This window comes from Akebia trifoliata, chromosome 3 (assembly GCF_017979445.1).
Source record: "Akebia trifoliata isolate Shusen 1 chromosome 3, ASM1797944v1, whole genome shotgun sequence".
NCBI lineage: Eukaryota > Viridiplantae > Streptophyta > Magnoliopsida > Ranunculales > Lardizabalaceae > Akebia > Akebia trifoliata.
Window position 1 is genome coordinate 24,730,358 of NC_141377.1, and position 23,342 is coordinate 24,753,699.

Sequence of the window (23,342 nt, forward strand, 5' to 3'; positions counted from 1 at the left end):
ATTATTATTATTATTATTATTTTAATTATTGTGGGGTAAAAATCTAGTATTATTATGAAAAGAGAAATCCAACCTGATTTAGTATTAAGGTTCTCCATTAATCTTTTTTGAAAATGTTCAAACGATTAAATTTGTGTCAAATTTGAAAGAGTTTGGACTAAAAAAAAGAATTCCTATTTTTAATCTAAACTTTATCAAATTTGACGCATCGAAGAAGACAATTGAAGAATCCTTATAAGATGAAGAAATTAATTAATATTATATATTCATAAAATCTTCTTAATAAATATTTAAGGTTTTAAATAATATATTAATTTTAAAAAATAACTTAAATTTTCAATCACTCAAATGGATTAGTTCCTACTAGTAAATTAATTTAGTCTATTGATGATGATAGCAAGACATTTATCTCAATAAAAATAATCATATATTAGTGATTTCTAAAAAAAAATAAAAAAAATAAACTGACCCGACTCAGTAAATTCTTCATTAGCCAAGTCCACTCGGAATCTTGCGAGTTTAGTAACCATACCAACAAATCGTCTTGCTCCAACCATTCTGTTTTGAACTTCGGAAAAAAAGAAAAAAGAAGAAAAAAAAGTACAGTTAAAACTTAAAGGAAGGGCTCTGATTCGATTTTAATCCTCTCCTCTTGTTTTTTTTTCCATTAATCTCTCTCTGTAAGAAATCCAAGTTAAAGGTAGAAGACACAATAAACATTGGTTTTCTCGCTTAATTCCAATAAATTTTTTTTTTCGCTTTTTCTTTATTTGTTTCCTTTCGCTTTTTCTGAGTTTTATCTGTCTTGGGAATAAAAGATTATCTCTTTTCGTTGGTAACAATTCAAGCTTCTCTTACATTTTTGTTTTTGTTTTGTTTTGTTTTTTTTTTATCCCCCTATTTTTACTCTGAAAATCTGATTATTGTTCGTTATCTAATCCGTGGAATCTTGCTTAATTTGTCGGGGTTCATCAATGTCTCGATTTCATAGGGAATCTGGATCTCTCCGTTGTTTCGGGAATTTCAGAAGAATTTTTCAATTTCAGGTAGGTAAGATTTTTGTTCTTTTCGGATTTTAGTTTTTTTGTTGTTGTACTTCGTTATCGGATAAATCAAGAAATTACAACATTTAGCTTCCTGTGCCATAATTTTGGTGTTGAAAATTTCAAATCTCTTGTGTTTTTTAGTCATTTTATTGTTTCTGATTCTTTGTGTATCCTTCAATGCATCCAATTTTGATCCTTGAAACTTGATAATGTTCAAAATTTGAATAGCATTTCGAACTCATGTATGTCGGTGTTTCTAATTGTAGTTATGCTTATATACTTGTTTGTTTTACGTTTTATGTTTTTTCTTTCTTTCACACTTTTGAATCTTTGGATCTGCTGCTTGAGAATTTATCTAAAACCCAGAAATACTTTGGGCCAATTTTATGATAAAAAAAATCTGATTCTAGAAACTTGCAACTTGAGTGATGGTCAAAGATTATATTTTATTTTTAAATTATTCTTCAAAAGGTTGCAGACCTTCTATGACAAGACATCTTTTATAGTGGGTAAGGAGGAAATGTAGAGAAGGTGTTTGAAGTTTCTCTTTAATGGGTGTTTTAGGTTACCGACATCTAGCTGGAATAGTTGATTTCATATAAATGGTTGCAGGAAGGCTTTTAAGGTGTTTTTTGGTCCAATTAGAGGACTGAACTAGGAGTTTGGAATTATTGGGCTAATTGAGGTTGAAGATGACAAATGGGTAGGAAGGGAAGGGAGACAGAGATTTGAAAATGTGATCACATTAGAGAGTTTTGACGGTTGTGCATTATATTGCACACTAAGGCCTGAATATGCAGTTATTGATTCCCAGCGTTTGAAGATGACAAGTGGCTAGAAGGGAAGGGATCAGTCTTCGAAGATTATAATTTATAAGAGGGATGAGGGATGCAAACAATATTGCTGATTCTCTAGCCATAAGTGGTGAAATTAGGGACCTTATGTAACTATTGGAATAGCTTCCCCAACTTTGTGCTTATTAAAGCAATGAATGATGGACTACAGATCCATGTGTCGTGTATGCCTACGCAAGAGCAGTTGCTTGTAAGAGTGAGTGATTATATATGTATTTGACAAAGGTAGCGATTGTTTGAGACTTGATGATGGGGACAGCCTTTCTAGAATTAAAATTGTTGTGTGAATCTCACAATTTTTTATAAGTATAATCTTATTGAAAAGAAAAGAGAAGGAGGACGAGATGAACCCTAAATAAAAGAAAAAGCAAAAAAAAACTCAAAAAGACAAAAACAAAACCAATCTCCCACTACATTACAAGAAGCAAAGCTCCTCCCACTTGAAGACAAAGTTCTCTAAGAACACTCTTTCAAAGTCCTTGTGAGTTGCTACATGATTTTTTTGGGTGGTCTTGCCAGTATAATTTTATTACCTGTAAAGAATTGATTTTCTTTTTGGGAGGTTGATAAGACTCAAAAATTTGATAGAAGGGGCATGTTCTCCTTCGTCAACTAATGGCATTTTGAAGTTTGTTGACCAAGGGACACTTATCAATGTAAGATTGAATATGGTATTTTAATTCAGTTGAGTTGACTTGGGGGTTCATTTCCCTTGTTAAAAAACTTGAGGAGATTTTCAATATTTGATATCCACCTAGGATATTTAATGTTTTTGACGGCATCCTATTGCATATAATATAAGTTATCGAAAAATTGCAGTATCCATTTACTTAATGAAAAATAATACCTTAATAATTTAGTACCAAATTGATTCGCTTTATATTTTAAATAGTCGATTTATTTCTTAATTATTATATGTTATTTATTACTCTTAGACTTAATGACATCATCTTACACGCACCTTTTGATATCTCAATTATTGTCATTGGTCTTCCATGATTATATATATAATTTTTTTTGCTAATCTATTTTCCATGATTATATTTTGTTAGAGTTCTATTCATTGTACGAATGATGTGGGTCCTACCCACATGTCTCTCATGTGTAGGTGGGAGACACTTCTTATAACATGTATAGACATGTGTATGTGGGAGACACCACTAAATATATCATGTATAGACATGTATGTGGGAAACATCACTACATATACCATTTATAGACATATTTATGTGGGAGACATGTGGGCCTAGCTGTAACGGCCATGTACTTTGACACCTAGAGTTTAGGTGTAGCTTGCCTTGGAGTCGCCCGGGAGCATTCATGTAATATTATATAAGGCTCACTATGAAGCCATGTCAGCCCCGTGCCAGGGCATGTCTGTTAGCTTAGTGACATTTATGTAATAAGGGAGTATGACCGGCCTCCATTTTTGATGTTTCCTTATTGAAACCTAGGAAATGAATATTAGCATCCTTGTAGGAAAGGTGTCTAGTGCTTCCCAATCCCCGACCTATACCCATGTTGACTGAAGCCCTCTAGCCTAGCTACGTGGAGTCTCGCGTGTCATGGGATCATCTATTGCTTGTAACACACCTATTGCTTTTGTTACGTGTTACATCGTGTAATCTCAATATTATATCAACAAAGTTGCTTCTAGGCTTTGCCTCGTGTTGTCTCGTTTACTTGTTTACTAGCTACGTTTGTGGTGTACGATCATTTTTATAGGCTTGCTTGTGGATTAGCACCCCTTGTGCCGCACGACCTCACTTCGAAAGAATACGGTCGTGATAGTTGGTATCAGAGCTATAGTTGTTAGAGCACAGTTGGTATTTAAACCACGTTGGTTCGGGTTCACTTTGGTTTCACCCCCAAGCTCTTCCCTCAGTTTCTATTTAGTTCACGCGAATAATGGCAAGAGGAGAGAAAAGTACTGCGGACCAATCTGCTCCAAATACACCATTACCACGTACAAACCAAGAACGTATTAAGGTATTAGAAGACAAGATGGCCATGCTATATTGTCTCGTTGAGAAAATTACACAATTAGATGGTCGCCAGAACACGCTAGAAGAAGAATTCGTGACCCTCAGAGTTAGAGTAAGTGACCTCGCGGAAGATACCCGAGGATCCCTAACCAACTTACAGGAACAGATTACGGAGCTCACTACGAAGGTAGGTCTCCTAGTCAGAGCCGTTGGTAATGAATGGCCTACAAGTAGTGATGCTTCTCCCTCCCGTTTGCGAGTCCCCGAGCCATGCGCTTTCAGTGGTGCATGCGATGCGAAAGAGCTTGAAAATTTCTTATTTGATATGGAGCAGTACTTTCGTACAGCTCGTCCGGATTCAGAAAAGGTAAAAGTAACAATTGCTTCTATGTGTCTTGCAGGTGGTGCCAAACTATAGTGGCGAACAAAGTACACTGAGATGGAAAGTGGCCAATGTTTCATCGATACATGGGAAGACCTCAAAAGGGAGCTGAAGAATCAGTTCCTACCCGAGAATGTGGAGTTCATTGCCCGTAGAAAGTTGAGGTAACTCCAACAGACAGGTACCGTACACGACAATGTCAAGCAGTTTTCTGCCTTGATGCTTGATATCCATGACATGTCAGAGAAAGACAAGTTGTTCTTATTTACAGAAGGTCTTAAGCCTTGAATTCAGACAGAACTACAGAGGCAACATGTGTAAGATCTCACGACTACTATTGCCGCAGCTGAGCAGTTGACAGATTATTCTCCCGTAGATGGGAGCAGAAAAAAGGTACCCTCTCAGTCGAAGGGGTACTCTCCGCAGCGTGAATGCACTAATGGGTTTTCCAAAGGTAAAATGGAGGATCTAGACATAGTCCAAGCAGGAGATCCCAACGGGATTCCTCCCCTTCGAAGAACACATGTATCCAGTCTGCCAATCACCGCAACAAGATTCTGTGTTACTTGTGTGGTCGTCCTTATATGATGTTCAAGTGCTCGTAGAAAAGCAAGTTGAACGCACTGTTAGCTTTTCAGAGTGACCCTAGTCACGAGAGTACAAGTGAGAGAAATGATGATAAATCTTCTCACATGGGAGCAATGCATCTGTTGAATGCAATGAAGCAGATATCTGAGACTCAGAAGATCCGTCAGCGTAAGGGTCTCATGTATGTCGACATCGATATTAGTGGTAAGACCACCTAGGCAATGATTGATATGGGAGCTACGCATAGCTTTATTACCCCTGCAGAGGGGAAGCGCCTCAATATCCGGTTTGAGAAAGATTCAGGTCATATGAAAGCTGTTAACTCTAAGGCCACTCCTATACAAGGGTTGGCCAAATTCGTGACTGTCAAGATAGGCACATGGAAGGGTAAGTTAGATTTACTTGCAGTTCCACTCGATGAGTTCAGAGTTATCATTGGGATGGACTTTTTGCGACAGAACAGGACCGTACCAATGCCATTCGCCAACACTTTGTGCATGCGAAGTGAATGTCCAAGCTTCATTCCTATCTCTACAGGTAAAGAAGAGGAAAAGATGATTTCAACCCTTCAGTTGAAGAAAGGTGAGCAAACGTATCTCGCTACCTTACGAGTTGAACCTGATGATCAGGACCATAGTTCAACTCCCCCATTAGTAAAATAGATATTGATAGAATTTGATGATGTGATGTTAAAAGTGCTTCCAAAGGCCCTACCGCCACGTAGGTCAATTGATCATCAGATTGAACTAGTACTTGGTGCCAAGCCTCTTGCAAAGGGGCCATACAGACGAATCCTCCAGAATTAGCTGAGCTACGCAAACAACTTGATGGACTTCTGGAGTCTGGATTTACCAGCCCTTTGAAGGCACCTTATGAGGCGCCTATTTTGTTCCAGAAGAAACATGATGGGTTATTACGACTTTGTGTAGACTACCGAACGTTGAACAAGGTTACCGTCAAGAATAAGTATTCGATTCCACTGATTTCCGATTTGTTTGATCAACTTGGGGCAGTCAAGTATTTTTCCAGTATGGATTTGAAATCAGGTTACTATCAAGTACGGGTTGCAGAAGGAGACGAGCCAAAAACTACCTGTTCTACTAGGTATGGTGCTTATGAGTTTTTAGTCATGCCTTTCGGCCTTATTAATGCACTTGCCACATTCTGCACCTTGATGAACAATCTCTTCAGACAGTACCTCGACAAGTTTGTTGTGGTATATCTTGATGACATTGTGGTGTACAGTTCCACCCTTGAAGAACACATTCAACATTTACGCAAGGTATTCCAAGTGCTTTGCGACAATCAGTTGTATGTCAAGCTAGAGAAGTATTCATTTGCTCAAGAACAGATCATGTTTTTTGGCCACATTGTGGGTAATGGACAGGTTCGGATGGACATGGGGAAAGTGCGAGCTATTGATAAATGGAAAACCCCTTTTACCGTTAAAGAACTCAAGTCATTCCTTGGTCTTGTGAATTACTATCGACGTTTCGTCCTAGGGTATTCAAAAAGGGCCGCACCTCTCACAGACCTGTTGAAGAAAGATCACACTTGGTTCTGGTCAACAAGTGTCATGAGGTGTTTGAAGACCTCAAGCTTGTTATTATGCAAGATCCTGTCTTAGCTCTACTCGACATCACCAAGCCGTTTGAAGTTCAGATAGATGCATTTGATTTTGCTATTGGAGGAATGTTGTTACAGGATGGGCATTCGCTTGCTTATGAAAGTCGGAAGCTCAATGATGCTGAGAGACGGTACATTGCACAAGAGAAAGAGTTGTTAGCCGTCATCTACTATTTGAGAGTTTGGAGACATTATTTGCTAGGATCACAAGTTCAGGTGAAGACTATTAATGTGGTCATGAGCCATTTCCTGACTAAGAAGAAGTTGATCTCAAAATAGACTCGTTGGCAAGAGTTCCTTGCAGTGTTTAACTTGACCTTGAATTATAAGCTAGGAAAAAACAATAGTGTGGCCGATGCCCTGAGTCGCAAAACAGAGCTAGCAGCATTTCAGCAACAAGTTTCTTAGGTTACCAGCGCTTTACAGTAAATAATTTATTATGGTTTGAACAGTGATCGCCAGGCGAAGGCCATATTGGATATGGTGCAGAAGGGGAAAACACGCCGTTTTTGGCTTCGGGATGGGTTATTATATACCACCAAGAGCCTCATGTATGTTCCACGTGCGGACGGGCTAAGACGAGAACTAATGAGAGAGTGTCATGACACTCCATGGGCTGGCCATCCAGGATAGCACTGCAAATTAGCTCTCTTGGAGCGATGATGCTATTGGCCGAACATTTGAGATGATGTGTTAGATTATGTGAGAACCTGCCTCATTTGCCAGTAAGACAAGATCGAGCGGGACAAACCAATCGGGCTACTGGAACCGCTTCCAGTCCCCCAAAGGCCTTGGGAAAGTGTTTCTATAGACTTTGTCTCTAGTTCGCCGAAGGTTGCAGAGTATGGTTCCATCTTAGTGATTGTGGATTATTTCTCCAAATATGCTACATTTATCCCGGCATCGACATATTGCTAAGTAGAGGAAGCAACACACTTATTTCTCAAGCATGTCATCAAGTATTGGGGTGTGTCCAAGAACATTCTCTGCGATAGAGATTCAAGATTTACAGGGAAGTTCTGGACCGAATTGTTCAAATTACTTGGGTCTCAGCTTGATTTTTCGACCAGCGGACATCCTCAACCAGATGGGCAGACAGAAAGATTTAATGCCATGTTAGAGGAGTATCTCAGGCATTTTGTCACTGCCAACCAGAAGAATTGAGCGAATCTTCTTGATATTGTACAGTTCTGTTTCAACCTTTAGAAGAGTTCTTCCTCCAACAAGAGTCCTTTTGAACTTATCACTGGCCAACAATCTTTAACTTCTCATATTATTGTTTTAGGCTATCAGGAACAGTGTTCAATGACGTACAAGTTTGCAAAGCTTTGGCAAGACAACAATGAAATTGCCAGATCTTTTTGAAGAAGCTTCGAAGTGGATGAAAAAATTGGCTGATGGACATCGTCGACCAGATCGTTTTAAAGTTGGTGACTTAGTTCTACTCAAGACAGATCAGTTGAGAAGGTTCAACCGAGTACAACGAGCACACAGAGGACTACTATAGCGTTATGAAGGTCCAATGCTCATCTTCTCTCGAGTCGGCAAGGTCTCCTATAAGCTGAAGTTACCGCACTGGTTACGTAACATCCACCTTGTCTTCCATGCCAGCTGTCTCAAGCCATTCCATGCAGATCCAGCAGATCCAATGCGCAACATTCCAACACGTACACCTTCTCATTTAGCAATCCAGTTAGAACGTGTTCTCGACAAAGTTCTCGCAGAGTGTCAAGTTAGCAGCAGTTCAAGCAAGCAGCATCACACGGAGTACTTCGTCACATGGAAGAACATGTCAGAATGTGAAGCTACCTGGGAAAGTGCAGAGAACCTACAACCTTTCAAGCAGAAGATTGATTTGTCAGGGACAATGTGACGAGGACATCTGCAGAATAGGTGGGGGAGACTGTAACGGCCATGTACTCTGACACCTAGAGTTTAGGTGTAGCTCGCCCCGGAGTCACCTGGGAGCACTCATGTAATATTATGTAAGGCTCACTATGAAGCCATGTTAGCCCCGTGCCAGGGCATATCTGTTAGCTTAGTGGCATTTATGTAATAAGGGAGTATGCCCGGCCTCTACTTTTAATGTTTCCTTCTGGAAACCTAGGAAAGGAATATTAGCATCCTTGTAGGAAGGGTGTCTAGTGCTTCCCAATCCCCGGTCTATACTTACGTTGACTGAAGCTCTCGAGCCAAGCTACGTGGAGTCCCGCGTGTCATAGGATCATCTATTGCTTGTAATACACCTATTGCTTTTGTTATCTGTTACACCATGTAATCTCAATATTATATCAACAAAGTTGTCTCCGAGCTTTGCCTCGTGTTGCCTCGTTTACTTGTTTGCTAGCTATGTTTATGGTGTACGATCATTTTTACAGGCTTGCTTGTGGATTAGCATCCCTTGCGCCGCACGACCTCACTTCGAAAGAATACGGCTGTGACACTAGCACTACTCATATCTTATTCTTAAATGGACTATATAAATAAAACTTAAGAAAATGGGTTGATTAACCAAATCTCTAACCATCTCTATTTTCTCATCTTCTTTCTTTTTCTTTTCTATTCTAAGTGAGTTTCTTGGACTTAAGTTGCTGTTAAATCATAGAAAATCACATAGAATAGAAAAAAAGATGAGAAATGAGAGATGGTTATAGACTTGGTTAATCAGCCCCTTCTCTCAAGTTTTATTTATATTCCATTTAAGCATAAGATATAAGTAGTGGGTTAGGCCACATGTCTCCCACATACATAAGTTTATACATGGTATATGTAATGGTGTCTCCCACATACACATGTATATACATGTTATAAGAAGTGGTGTCTCCTACCTACACATGTGTCCCTTACCTACACATGTGAGATATGTGGATTGGACCCACATGTCTTTCATACAATGAATAGAACTCTAACACCCCCCTCTTAAGCTGGACCATAGATATCAATGATACCCAACTTGGAACAAAACAAAGATAAGGGTTTAGTAAGGCAATTCACATTGCCACCTGATTATCACGATACTTCTTCACATGTAAACCATGATTTGAAGAAGAGAGCAGACCCACATCTCCGAAGTTGTGTGTGCCATCGCACAATACTCAGCTTCAACACTAGAGCGAGCCACCACTTTCAGTTTCTTATTACGCCAAGTAACAAGATTACCACCAACAGACTTAGAATAACCAAAACAACTGTCGAGACTAATTGTAGCTCCTTCAACTTGATCACGTAGCCCCCAAAAAATATCCACAACAACTCACAACGACAATCAATAGCCCTAGATTCACATTCATGGTTTCATTTGCATCACAACAAGGGATTGAAACCCTTTTTTACCACAAAACTATTAAAGGTAAACCGAAGGAGGAAGAAAAATTGAAATAGATTTGATTGATGATCACGATCATATATTGTTGCTAATGATAATCTTGATGGAGAGGACAATAGCAGTTAGGAAGAAAGGCTACAATGCCATATCTTGATCTTTTATGGAAAGAAGTGAATCTGGTGATGTATGTAAATTGTTTGATGAAATACTTAATAGACATAAGTAACAAATGAGTGGTTGTTCGCTAGCGGTATTGCCACTGTCGATGTGGAAGATGGACTACCAAGATCAGTCTCTCAAGAGAAACTATGCTCTGTTACCAAGTTAAATCATAGAAATCACATAGAATAGAAAATAAGAAGATGAGAAAGGAGGGATGGTTAGAGACTTGGTTAATCTGCCCCTTCTCTCAAGTTTTATTTATAGTCCCTTTAAGCATAAGATATAAGTAGTGGGCTAGAGGCCCACATGTCTCACACATACATATGTCTATACATGGTATATATAGTGGTGTCTCCCACACATACATGTTATAAGAAGTGGTGTCTCCTACCTACACATGTGTCTCTCACCTACACATGTGAGACGTGGGTTGGACCCACATGTCTTTCAATAACATATATGTTATTCCAAAAACATCATGAAACATGGGCATACAGGTGAGTCAAATTCCTTCTTTTTTTCCCCTTTTTTTAAGGTGCTCGTTCATGTTCTGAACTAGATCTAACTAAACTCAATATGGGAATCCGAATGAAATCATACTAAAAATCTCATATCAAGATTTAAACTAGATCCAATGTAGGAATCAAATACCTACTGCATCATAAAGATGAAAATAGTAATATAAAATATATTGAAAAATAATTATCCATAGGAAGGAACTAACAACATCTAAGACTTGATGCCATAGCTGACATAATTAAAATAGTTCCTAAATTATCCAAATTATTGAAAATGAATGGAGATTGGTTGGATTTGGGTAATTGAATCTAACCTTATCTATTTCATACTTTGTTAAACAACAATTTACTTCAATATCTGAACTGTGCATCTTTCTTTTATATAGTAATTGTTATCGGGGGGGGGGGGGGGGGGGGGGGGAGGGGTTCAACTTGATTAACTAAGATTTACTGAATAATAATAAATGGAACAGAACACAACAAACTTTTTACAAGTTTTGTCACAAATTCAATTACTAAGTTTCTTTTCCATTACATCTCCAAGCCCCATTTCACATGTTTAGAAGCGTCAGGATATGAACCCCCTTTTTAGTAGGTGGGGTAAGTAAAATATCATGTCATACATGCCTTCATATCTGAAAATCACACGTCTTTAGTTGGTGAGTTGTTGCTTCTCCTTGTCATGTCCATGGTCATGTCACCCCTCTCTTGAAAATCATGATGTTATACTCTGGGCACATTTTTTCTTAGGATTTCTTTGTCTATGCAATCCTCAGACTTGAGAGTCATTGATTTTTTTAGTAATGGTTGTGCCTGTGGACTTGGAGGGTACCAAACTTCTCTAGATTTGGGACTAAATAACTGGTAGTGTTCAGTCTTAGGACTGGGCAGAGATTTCATTTGGGCTTTTAGGTATTTTTTTAGAGTCATGCTACTCGCGCCCACCAAATACGTTCTCCGCGCCCACTTACTTTCCACTAATACCCTTATTGAAGTATTTTCCACACCCACCATCTTCTCCACAGCCCATCGAACAAAAAACCCTTCTTCTTCTTCTCCCCCTTGTCCTCCTCCTCTTCTTCTTCTTCTGTCCATCTGTCTCTCTCTCTTCATATTTATCTCCTTTTGAGTTTTGTGAGAGGTTGAATCAATGTAGATTAGATTTTTGAGATTTTTTCTTTCAAAATATTTATTTATTTATTTTTCTTTTACTTTTTTGCATTTAATCATCAAAGAAGATGGAAAAAACACCATTAAAATCTTCAAAAATGAAGATTTTGAATCGAATAACTAGAAGTTTTTTTGTACAATTTTGCTCGGTAGGTTTAGAACGAACTTGTTTTAGCAAATTCAGTAGGTTCCTATTGAACATAACTTCCTACTGAACTTACCGAACATTATCTATCAAAGAACATAACTGGTTTTGCAGTGCTTCTGTAGGTTTCCACCGAAATGGTTTTGTCATGTTCTATAGGAACTTATGTACGGTAGGTACCTATCGAATTTGCTTAAACAAGTTCGGTCTGAACCTACCGAATGACTGAACAAAACTGTAAAAAAACTCCGAGTTCTTCGATTCAAAATTATCGTTTTTGAAGGTTTTAATGGTGATTTTTTCTATTGTCTTTGATGATTAAATGCAAAAAATTAAAAGAAACATAAAAAAAGAAGATTTTGAAAGGAAAAAAAACCCTAAAACCTAATATCCATTGATTCAACCTCTCACAATCTCAAAAGGAGATGAAGCTGAAGAAGAAGAACAAGGAGATTGAGGGAGAGAGAGAGGTAGATGTGGAAAACAAGGAGAGAATGGATAGAGAACATGGTTTGGATTTTTTGATTAATAGATGGAGAAGATGGTGGGTGTATGGAGAAGGGTAAAAAAATAACTTCCAATTTAAAAAAAGATAAAAATAAATTAAACTTAAGTGGGCGTTGAGAGCGTATTTGGTGGGCACGAGTAGCACGTCCCTTTTTGTTATTATGATTTGCCTAATTTTACAATATCAAGATTTCATGTGACTAGTCTAGATTATGCAGAATTTTTTTAGCTCCCACAGTAATTGTTACAATGTGCATTGGTATTTCCTTGTAAGGAAAAAATGAATATTAAAGAAAACAAGATTATAAATGTCAATCATCCATGATACCATTATGAATAAAATTTTCTTCTCACCTTTTTTTCTAAGATAGAGTGCTTCGACTGCTGTGAAAGATAAGAAACACTGCTTCCGTTCTATATTCTAAGATCTCGTGTTACTTGATCATTTGATTAGCTACCTTATAGAATAGGTAGTTGTGAATATACATCTAGATACATAAGACTCTTCAGTACATAGTTTTGGAACTCGTTCTATATCTAGTCAACTCAGTATACCTAACTGCTGTCAAAACTCATGTGACCAAAGATTTTGTTTATGACTTGATATTTAGACTGACTCAGATTTGATTTGGCATGACTCGACCAATTCTCAGGATGGCTCATGCTCCACCTTGGTCTGTTGTCTCAGTTGACTCAGATTTGTTCAGATCCGATTGTCCATATTTTCTGAGTCACTTGGTCTTGGTGTCAAATGATCTGGACTTTGAGTCCGAGTTCTAAATTCATGATTTTGTAGGCTGCTATAATTTAATCCATTCAATGGCCTCTGACTTGAGTTTACTCTCAAAGCGGACTTTCTGTTGTAAGAGACTCACCATGACAACATCTGATGCACATACCTCAGAGGTTTGAACCAATTGAAGTACAAGTGAACTCGTCATCCCATTGAACAATGCCTTCGAGAGGAGGTAGCCCAAGAAGTGTCTACTTCTATTAATATCAAGGATCCTACTTCAGATGAATTTAACTGAGCATGCTTGGATTTTAGGAACTTAGAAACAGAAATAAGCCCAATAGTAGGTAACAATAAGCCCAATAGTAGGTAACATGAAGCAACTTCTTGTTCAACATCTTAGATGAGAAGAGTTCCAGTTAACACTCAAGGATCTTCTCACAACAACCTCCACTACGATACAAACCTGACAATGAGTTTACGAGTGGTGCGAGATAGGCTAATCACCAGACTGCTCTGGAATAGGTTAATAGCTGGAGACAAGAACGAGTGAATCTAGTTTTGAGAGCATGACAGTGGCGTAGAGTTTTTAAGTGAAGGCAAGCGCAACTCTCTATTTCCTCCCTCAAGGCAGGTCCGCTATAAAGCCTACCAGCCAGAAAGTCCTCAAGAACGGGAAAGCTGACCAAAAGACTATTCCATAACCGACTCTTGTTGCCATAATAAATCTTGTAGCTTCGGTTGTACCAAGCTCTAAAAGAGTTTTCTTTGAGCGAGCGATCTTTCTATTGGGTTGCATGCCCAAGGCAATGCTTTTTTCAGATTGAGCTGGATTGATCTTCACTATCGTGCCTCTTCCTTGTATTAGTTGATGCTGCAGCAGTGCCTAATATGAGTTTGCTCCTGCCCCAGACAGCTTCGAGGTTTCCATCGATCGATTATGGAGGGTTTAACCCCTGCAAAGTCAGAGGAATCATTATTTACAGTCCTAAAGCTTCTACAAGTTTGTGGGATGTGATCTGTAGGAGCATGTTTTAGTGTTTCATGCAATATTTTTCATGACCGATCCTTATGCTGGATGTAGCTTATTAGTTACTTAAGCATAATCCCAAAATTTATCATTGTAGTAAAGATTTTAAATGAGTGCTTGTACACATTAAGTATTCTATAATGGGATGTTTATATGATAAACTGAATCCGAAATATGGGGACCAATTTGCAAGTTTTTTATTTTTGTACTGTTGACCCAATGGGATGTGGTCGTGATGGGACAAATACCCCAAGCTTTAAGTGTGTCCCATGGGTGTATGCATCGATCCTGTCTATTGGTTTTGTTCGATGGTACCTCAAACAAACAGATTTTTAGTTACTCTACCACAGCTGTTTTGTGAAATTTCAGAGTATATTGTCTCTGCATTTTTGTGGGGTAAAAATTCAAGACCTTTTTATTCTTTGGTTTCTAGGAATACCCAAATTGATTTCATTATTGTGGATTTACTAACATTAAGGGTGGCTGCAATCATTTTTTTCTCTCCTAGTGACATTATAAACCATTATTGACGTGTTTTACTTACAATAATATTAATACTGGTTTATTAGGTGATTTGGGTAGAATTCAGTGTTATTTTCCCCACAGTATTCTCCTCTTATTTTTTTTTTCAATATCATTTGTGCTGTAACAGGACAGAATGAGGGAGGTCCAGCTAGGCACACATACTGTTAGATCCCATGGACTCAAAGTTGCAAGGACTCACATGCATGACTGGCTCATATTAATGCTTCTTGGAGTTATAGTGATCATTCTCAATATTATCCATCCATTTTACCGTTTTGTGGGGAAGGACATGATGACTGACCTCAAATATCCAATGAAAAGCAACACAGTGCCTGTATGGTCTGTTCCTGTAAGTTTCACTTTATTTAATATATTAATATCATTTAATTTGAAGAGTTAACCCGATGAATTGATCTGTTTGAAGCAAGTTCCATTGACAAGCCTTCTTTTCCCTTGTAAACAGTTGTATGCGGTGCTGTTGCCCATATTCGTTTTTCATGGCTTCTATTTTCGTAGAAGAGATGTCTATGATCTGCACCATGGCACCCTAGGTTACTATATTTTTATTCTTTGTATTGTTATTATGAATAGTAGCCCCTCATTCACTATTAGTGAGCGTCAAATTTTATAAAGTTTAATCTGATGATGGAATGCTATTTGAAATGAGCAGGGCTTTTATACTCTATATTGATAACGGCGGTTCTTACGGATGCAATTAAGGACGCTGTTGGTCGACCTCGACCAGACTTCTTTTGGCGTTGTTTTCCTGATGGAAAGGAAGTATGCTCCATTTTTTTATTTGCTACTTTTAAATCTTAACGTTAATCATAGATAATATATTCTTACTCCCATTGTTGGACAATCAAATCATATTGCAAGTTGTCCTCAATATGGTGATCATCAAACTAGAAGTTAGTCCGCTCCAACAGTATTAACTATTTGAAAAGCTGACCTGAAGTAACAGATAAATTTGAAGGTCTAGATGTTTCAAGTCAACTTTTCACTAAGTTAGAAATTTCAGAATGTACTGAATTTTTTTTTCTGAGGATGGTCTTCATTGTACATACGTGGGCATTTGCTTGTCCAACATGATCTGCTTGTAGGCCCAGCAATGGAAGAATATCCTAACTTGTCTATTTAACTGCAATCCTGATTGTAGCACTTGTGATTTTCTCAGGTTTATGATAAAACTTTTGGGAATGTTATTTGCCATGGAAAGGATAGTGATATACGGGAAGGACATAAGAGTTTTCCAAGTGGTCATACTTCATGTAAGCAGCATTATATTGGTATCTTAAGTTTGTTAGTTCTGCTAGCCACTCCAACCAACTGGTTTAGATTGAATGCAGTACAAGTTTATGCATTGAACACTAAAAGAAGAATATTGAATCAAGAATGGAGGATGAATGTTTTCAACTTCAACACATGATGCTTTTTTCATTCAAATGATTCATTGAGTCCATAATAGTGGAAACCTTTTAGTGTATATTTTCCTCCGCTCTAGGGTGTGTCATACCCCCAGTTTAGCTCTGTGACCCTCTTATATTCATAGTTCTCCCTTCTCCAACAGATCGGTCTTTTGGAGTAGTTGATTGGTTAACATGGTATTAGAGTGCTAAGTTCATAAAGGTCATGGGTTCAATTCTTTCCACCCTTGTGGGGGAGGGGGAGTGCTGAGTGTATATTTTCCTCCACTCTCGGGTGTGTCATACCCCAGTTAAGCTCCGTGACCCTCTTTTATTCATAGTTCTCCCTTCTCCAACAGATCGGTCTTTTGGAGTAGTTGGTTGGTTAACATCTAGTGTCCGGATTTATTCATATCAAAGTTATATTTTGCAATTTTTGTAAGATATAACTTGCTAACACATGGGTCTTCTTCTGTAGGGTCTTTTGCTGGTCTCGGTTTTCTTTCCTTATACCTATGTGGAAAACTTAAAGCATTTGATCGTAAGGGCCATGTAGCAAAGTTAGGCATTGTCATTCTTCCTTTACTTGCAGCAGCTCTTGTTGGTGTTTCGAGAGTAGATGACTATTGGCACCACTGGCAAGATGTGTTCGCTGGAGGTCTCTTAGGTTCGTGACAGTATGATTGGTCATTTAGTGGTAGATGAAACTACTTAGATCTACTCGTTTTAATGCTTGGAATTACTACTTTCCAATACCTGCAGGTTTCACAGTATCAACATTTTGCTATCTTCAGTTCTTCCCGCCCCCCTATGATACTGATGGTAACATTTTATCCTTTTTGCAATGATCTATCTTTCTTCCTTTTTCTGTTTCTTTGTGTTGCTTTATTGACTTACGGAATGCAAGATGTTTCCATGCAGTTCTTTTTTTTTTTTCCTTTTCTTTGTATACTTGCCTTCTTGGGAATCAACATAAGCTTGACCATTGAATATTTATTTATTTTTAAAAGGAGATCATTGAATATTTATTGCTTTTGTTATAAAAAATATTGCATTACTTTAAGGCTGCAACATGATTTATGCTCCAGAAAATATGCTCATCCTCCAATCTAATCTCATATGCTGACTACAGTATATTATAAGCATGGTTCAAAGTTTTGTGCCATTTCAAATATTTTGGCACACAATTCTGGTTTCGGTTGAGATCAGAATGAAATGTGGACTTGAAACATTAAGTGTTTCGGATTGTCTCAGCACGATTCGGTTGAGACTGTTTTGGTTTGTCACCTTACCAAAACATTGCTTCGAAAAAAAGAATTGAGACCTTGGTTGGCAGTTTGATGAGGTAGGTATTTAAGCAATATGTAGTTCCTAACTTTCGAAACTCTTTGAAAATAAAAGATAAATCTAGTTGTTTTGTGATAGGATCCTTGGTTCGTATGCAAAAGTTTGATTCACTTCAAGGGGTACCTTCCTCTAGATACTAAGTTATTTATTTTATTGTTTGAGAAATACGAATTACATTCATTGACATATATAGAGTTCATGCCCGATGATTTGGAAAGTAGACTCCTTAATTAATACAACTTCCTAAATTAATAAAATTGAAAGAGTCCTAAAATAATTAAATCCTTAATTAACAACCATACTCTTAAAACTACTAAAATTTCATATACGTGTCCAAACTGTTGGAATTTTCAAAATATAAAAGTTTTTTTTGGTTTTGGTTTTGGTTTTCCTAAGTTGGAAATTTGGGGATTTTTTGTGTAAAAAGTTTAGTCCCATGTTGCTCACAAGTGAGAATGTGGAATACCTAATAAGAGGGAGCAATCTATGTTTGTTATCTTATATGGCCTACCTTTAGAGGTTTGATCTGGAGCTTCAAGGTGGTGCAAAACACCACCCTCGCATGTGCACGTGCATCATGCGAAAGGGCATTTAGGGCGCATTAGGTGCTTTGTGATGCACTTTACACTTCGCACGCACACATTGTCGCTAAGAGCTAGGGGCCCTTAAGATTTTCGAGATTTAAAGGCATCCCAGGGTTGTGGTTGATCTGTCACTTTTGATGAATTGGGTGTGATTTGCACCGCATGATCACATTAGTATTCAATCGGCAACGATCGGCGTACATCGGATCAAGTTAGTATCCAATCAAGAATGATTGCGTGCATTGGATCAAGTTTATACCCGATTGGCAACAATCGGATGCCTTGGATCAAGGTAATACCCAATTGAGAATGATTGGGTGTGTTGGTTTGTGATTGGTGTCTGATCGGTACGTTGGATCCATTAGATCAAGTGGTTTCCGATCATATGCAATCAGGACCGTTAGATCATGCAGATTCAACCAATATGTGTTGATGGTAAGGCATGAGACACATATCTTCGGTAGGTTGTGATCTGGATCGTTAGATCTATGTTCAGATACAATCCAACAAATCCTAAACTAAGAGCCATTAGGTCATGACTCTTCATCAATACAAACAGAAATGGCTATAAATTGCCTACCAAAAATTAGATTTTTATACTAAAAAATTTTGTGCTTTCATATTTTCAAGCTTAAGAGTTTAGCATCGTTAGAAATCAATTTTAAGAGTGTTCTAGGTTGAAATTGGATCGTACATAATCCAATTTAACATTTCTGAGTATTGGCTTCATTGTATTTTGAAGGCAAAATATTCCTAGCCTCGTTGTGTACTTGTTGGTTAAACCAATAAGGGAAAATATTTGCCTAAAAGTGATCGCATCTTATTCGAGCCTTGAAGTTCTTTTTTATCTCAATTATTCCTTCATCGAATTTCTCCCAGTTTCTATACACATTTTTTCAACACTAACATACTAAAATAAATTACTTACTAAAAGAACGTATCCTAGCATCCAACTCCCTCTCCCCTTCAAAACGACTTATCCTCAAGTCGGAAAAATTTCAATAGCACTCTCATCATTAAGCATGTCCATATCAGCCTCCAAAAGAGTAGTTGTGGTTTCTTGCAATGATGTCCCTATTTGAATAGTTCATCACAATTGAAACAAATACTTTTCGATAGTCGCTCTGCTTTCTTTGTTGGGGAAAGTCAATGAATAGGAGGAAGCCTAGGAGGTGCTTTAGGATCAAGAGGTGTTGGTTAGCACAAAGAAAAGCAAATAGCCAAGTTGAATGCTTCGGTTAGTAAGGCAGGCTTAAGTAACTAAACTCAAACAATATGTTTTCATGTAACTCCGAGACAAAGTAACTAGTTAAAAAAGATTCTGGTAAGTAAATTCATGGTTTAAAATCTCAGTATGTTTCGTACGAAACATTTCGATTTTTCGAAATCTCGAGACGAAACAAAAAATATGTAATGTTTCGGTAGTTTTTATGAAAAAATAAAGGAGAAGGAAAGGAGGAAAGAAGAAGAAGAAGAAAAGGGAGAGGAACTTGGGTGAGGTCGTCGATCGTCGGAGTCACACTTACATCATCAGATTCATGGTAAAAATCCCTAGCCATCTTCTTCGCCTTTTTCAAGGGTCTTTTCCTTTTTTTTTTTTCTGAAATTAACAAAAGCTACATGTAGCAACTGTTTTTTCGTCAAGGAAATGCTCTTTACTCTAGTCTTTTTTGGAAGATTGGGGTTATTTAGATAAAAGACCCCATATTTCTGTAAATATTTGAGAAGTCATGTGCTTTGAAACTTATGATATCCCCTTGACCACAGTCTTGTATGAATTAAAAAAAAAAAAAAGTCAATCTAATGTTTCGATTGTTTTGGGAATGTTTTGTAATGTTTTGGTATTGTTTCGGTATCATTTCGATTTTAAAAAAAATCAATGTGACATTTTAAACCATGGGTAAATCGGTAACCTGATTGGCAAGCATTTCAGATAGGCCTTGAAATTCACAAACCGTATCAGTTTGTTTGAGTTTTAGATAACGCCACACTCAGATTTGTGAAATTCACAACTGTTGGGCACCAAGTCTTTGCTCTGATACTAGATGATAGGATCCTTGGATCCTATTCAAAAGTTTGATCCACTTCAAGGGGGATCTTCCTCAAAATACTAAATTATTTATTTATTACTTGAGAAATGCGAACTACATTCACTAATATATAAAGTTTATGACTCCAATGATTTGGAAATTAGACTCCTAAATTAACACAACTTCCTAAATTAATAAAATAGAAAAAGTCCAAAAATAATTAAATTCCTAATTAGTAACCAGACTCCTAAAACTAATTAAATAACGTATACGTATCCTAACTGTTATAAATTTGGGAATTTTTGTGTAAAAAGTTTAGTCCCACATTGTTCACAAGTGAGAATTTGGGATACCAATTTATGTTAGTTTCTTATGTGGCTTACCTTTAGAGGTTTAATTCGGTGTTTCGAGGTGGTACGAAGCATCACTCGCACACACGTGTTGTGCGAAAGGGCGATTGGGCGCTTTGTGGTGCACTTTGCACTTCATAAGTACTCATCGTTGTAAGAAGTTGGGGAGCCTTAAAGTTTTCAAGATTTAAAGGCATCTAAGGGTTGTGGTTGATTTGTCAGGTCTGATCGATCAAGTCTGATCTTCGCCCCATGATCACACTAGTATTCGATAGGGAACGATCAGATACGTTGGATTAAGTTAGTACCTGATTGGGAACGATCGGGTGCATTGGATCAAGGTAATACCTAATCGGGAATGATTGGGTGTGTTGGTTTGTGATTGGTATTCAATCGGGGACAATCGGATCCGTTAGATCAAGTGGTGTCTGATCGGACGCAATCAGAACCGTTAGATCGCGCAGATTCAACCAATAAGTGTTTATGATAGGGTATAAGACAAATATCTTCAATGGACTGCGATCTGGATCCTTAGATCTAGATCAGGCACGATTCAACGGCTCCTGAACTAAAAGACATTGGGTTATGACTCTTTGTCAACATACACAAAAATGACTATAAATAGCCAACCAGAAATCAAATTTCTACACCAAAAAATCCTGTGCTTTCATATTTCCGAGTTTAAGAGTTTGGCATCGTTAGAAATCAATTTTAAGACTGTTCTTGATTGAAATTGGATCATAAATAATCCAATCCAACATTTTCGAGTATTGACTTTCTTGTGCGGAAGCATAACAAGAGTAACGATAAAATAACAAAAGGAACACACAAATTTACGTGCTTCAGCAATTGCCTACATCCATGGAGGAGAGGGAAAAAATCCACTATCAATGATAAATTTACGTGCTTTAGGAAATTCACGGAGGGGTTTATCTACATCAGAGACCTTTATGTACCACTTTCCAGATGACAGTTGTATCATGGAAGTCATGTGTATCTTCAACAGTAACAGAGCTAATAGCTATTATTTGTTATTATAAATCCCAAAAATCTGATAATATTATGTAGACCTCAATCTAAGCTTCTCTTGAGGTTATCGGAGCCTTTTATTAAATCATAAAAGTAATATAAACCTCCTTTGGATTAGATGTCCAACATAGAATGAAAATTGAACCATTGGAAAGGTAATGTGTACTCTTCAGAAAAGAGAATGGTTACCTGATTCTTACATCTGAGTATTTTGAGAATATACTGAATTTGTTCTAAGGAGAAGAAATATCATTTATTGAATTAGACGAAGTAATACACATTTTTTTTATGAACTACTTAAGTTTAACTAACAAATGACAGTAGATAGAAGCTGATGAACATTTAAATAAATATCCCAAATATTTTCTAAGTTGTATTGTTAAAAGAACTGATGGGAGGCTTTTAATGATTGTCAAGTGGAAGCTCACATATGGATAAATTTTTATGTTGCAATCCTTTTCGTGGTTGGCGTCAACTGATTTTGGTGAGTAAACTCTCCTAAGAAAGATAGGAGATGGGAATATTTCTGTGCAGTACCATATGATTTATTTATTTTTATTTTTATTTCTTATCATTTTTCTTTTAGATGTATAAACTGGACTTGAGCCCACGACATCTAAGTTGAATTGAAATATGTCAACCAATTGAGCTATGGGTCTAAGCCCCTTGATGTCACATATGATTATTCCCTTTCATGTAGTGCCTTGTTCTCGTGGTTTACAGTGTTTGAGGTAGATGATAATTTCAAGAATTCTGCTTTTTGTTTTTTTTGGTTATATGGTTGGAACTCGTTACATAAATATAGATATTGTAGGTATTCTCTATTTATACATTTAGAAACCAAACAAGATTTTGATTTACTCTTAAAGATGGCCAACCTTTCCCTAATCAGAATAGGACAATTATATCTGTTTGCTCTCTTCCAATTACAACCTCAGAGCGAATGTGCAAGTTAAAGGTCTTAAGAGGATGAAATGATGACAAAAAAGAATGTAGATTGAGGTTGTGAGAGTGACATGAATACACTTGAATTATTTATTGACTGGGTCTTTCATCTCTTGGATTGTAGGATGGGGCACTTATGCCTATTTCCGGATGTTGGATGAGACAAATAGTTCACAACCAACTATTGCTGTAAATCCGCTCAATATGCAAGCGATGGAGGTGCAAGTCGTGCAACAACAACCTGAAAGAAATAACCATGAACATCTGGGATTGTCTGGACCACGTGACTCTACTCTTGATGAAATGGAATCTGGGAGGAGGTAATATCGCGTATCTTGTACTTTTGTGTAGGCTTGAATTGATGATGTAACTACCTTAGATTTCTGTATATACATATGTGCACAATTGCTTGATTAGCCCGAAAAGACCCGTCATGCTTTCTATTGTGGTAGTTGTAAAGAAGTATTGTGGTGTACTTGTATGGTTCTGTTTCAAAATAATTTTTTTTGTTGGATCCGTTTTAAAAATGTAGTTCAATTTTATTTGTAGATTTATACATACATATATATATATATATATATATATATATATATATATATATATATATGGGTCAGGTTCAAGGGCCATGTGAGAAAACATGTAAGAAAACTTTCGGCGGTAAATAAAATTTTAAAATATGGGTTAGAAATTTTAGATTGAGCTGATTTTTTGTGAGGATGATCTCTATGATGGGAAGATCATCCAAAAAAAAAATCAGCCCAATCTGAAACTTCTAACCCCATTAAAAGTGATTTAGAATGTGGACCGTCGATTTTTTTTCAATTTTTATCACTAATTTGTAAATCACTTTTGATGGATTTAGAGGTTTCTGATTGAGCTGATTTTTTGTGAGGATGATTTTTTTGCAAAAAATCAGCTCAATGCAAAACCTCTAACCCTTATTTTGAAAAACGAAAGTTTTCTTACATGTTTTCTCACATGGCCCTTGAACCTGACCCTATATATATATATATATATATATCGGGTCCCGTTCAGCAACAAACATTTTGGCAAAA

The 23,342-nt window shown here is 37.2% G+C and overlaps 1 protein-coding gene across 6 annotated transcripts; it reads left to right on the plus strand.

Annotated features, from left to right (window-relative positions):
- The first annotated feature begins 575 nt into the window (after positions 1–575).
- Positions 576–22,803, plus strand: LOC147406189 (lipid phosphate phosphatase 2-like). 6 transcript variants are annotated; one of them, XM_086434152.1, is made up of 9 exons: positions 576–700; positions 992–1,050; positions 14,724–14,945; positions 15,060–15,147; positions 15,267–15,376; positions 15,774–15,867; positions 16,481–16,669; positions 16,765–16,824; positions 22,412–22,803. In XM_086434152.1, the coding sequence occupies exons 3-9, from the start codon at positions 14,730–14,732 to the stop codon at positions 22,609–22,611; spliced, it is 957 nt and encodes a 318-aa protein (XP_086290278.1). In that variant the 5' UTR covers positions 576–700; positions 992–1,050; positions 14,724–14,729; the 3' UTR covers positions 22,612–22,803. The 6 variants fall into 6 exon arrangements, with proteins under 6 accessions (XP_086290278.1, XP_086290275.1, XP_086290274.1 ...); XM_086434149.1 differs by having other exon boundaries at positions 577–700; positions 992–1,046; XM_086434148.1 differs by lacking the exon at positions 576–700 and adding an exon at positions 732–835 and having other exon boundaries at positions 992–1,046.
- The last annotated feature ends 539 nt before the right edge of the window (positions 22,804–23,342 follow it).

What these genes read in the sequence shown, in the direction of transcription:
- LOC147406189 (XM_086434147.1), top strand. Translation starts at nt 975, where the DNA reads ATGTCTCGATTTCATAGGGAATCTGGATCTCTCCGTTGTTTCGGGAAT. An exon ending in GAAGAATTTTTCAATTTCAG is followed by an intron (nt 1,047 to 14,723) that starts GTAGGTAAGATT and finishes GTGCTGTAACAG; the next exon opens with GACAGAATGAGGGAGGTCCA. An exon ending in GTTCGCTGGAGGTCTCTTAG is followed by an intron (nt 16,670 to 16,764) that starts GTTCGTGACAGT and finishes CAATACCTGCAG; the next exon opens with GTTTCACAGTATCAACATTT.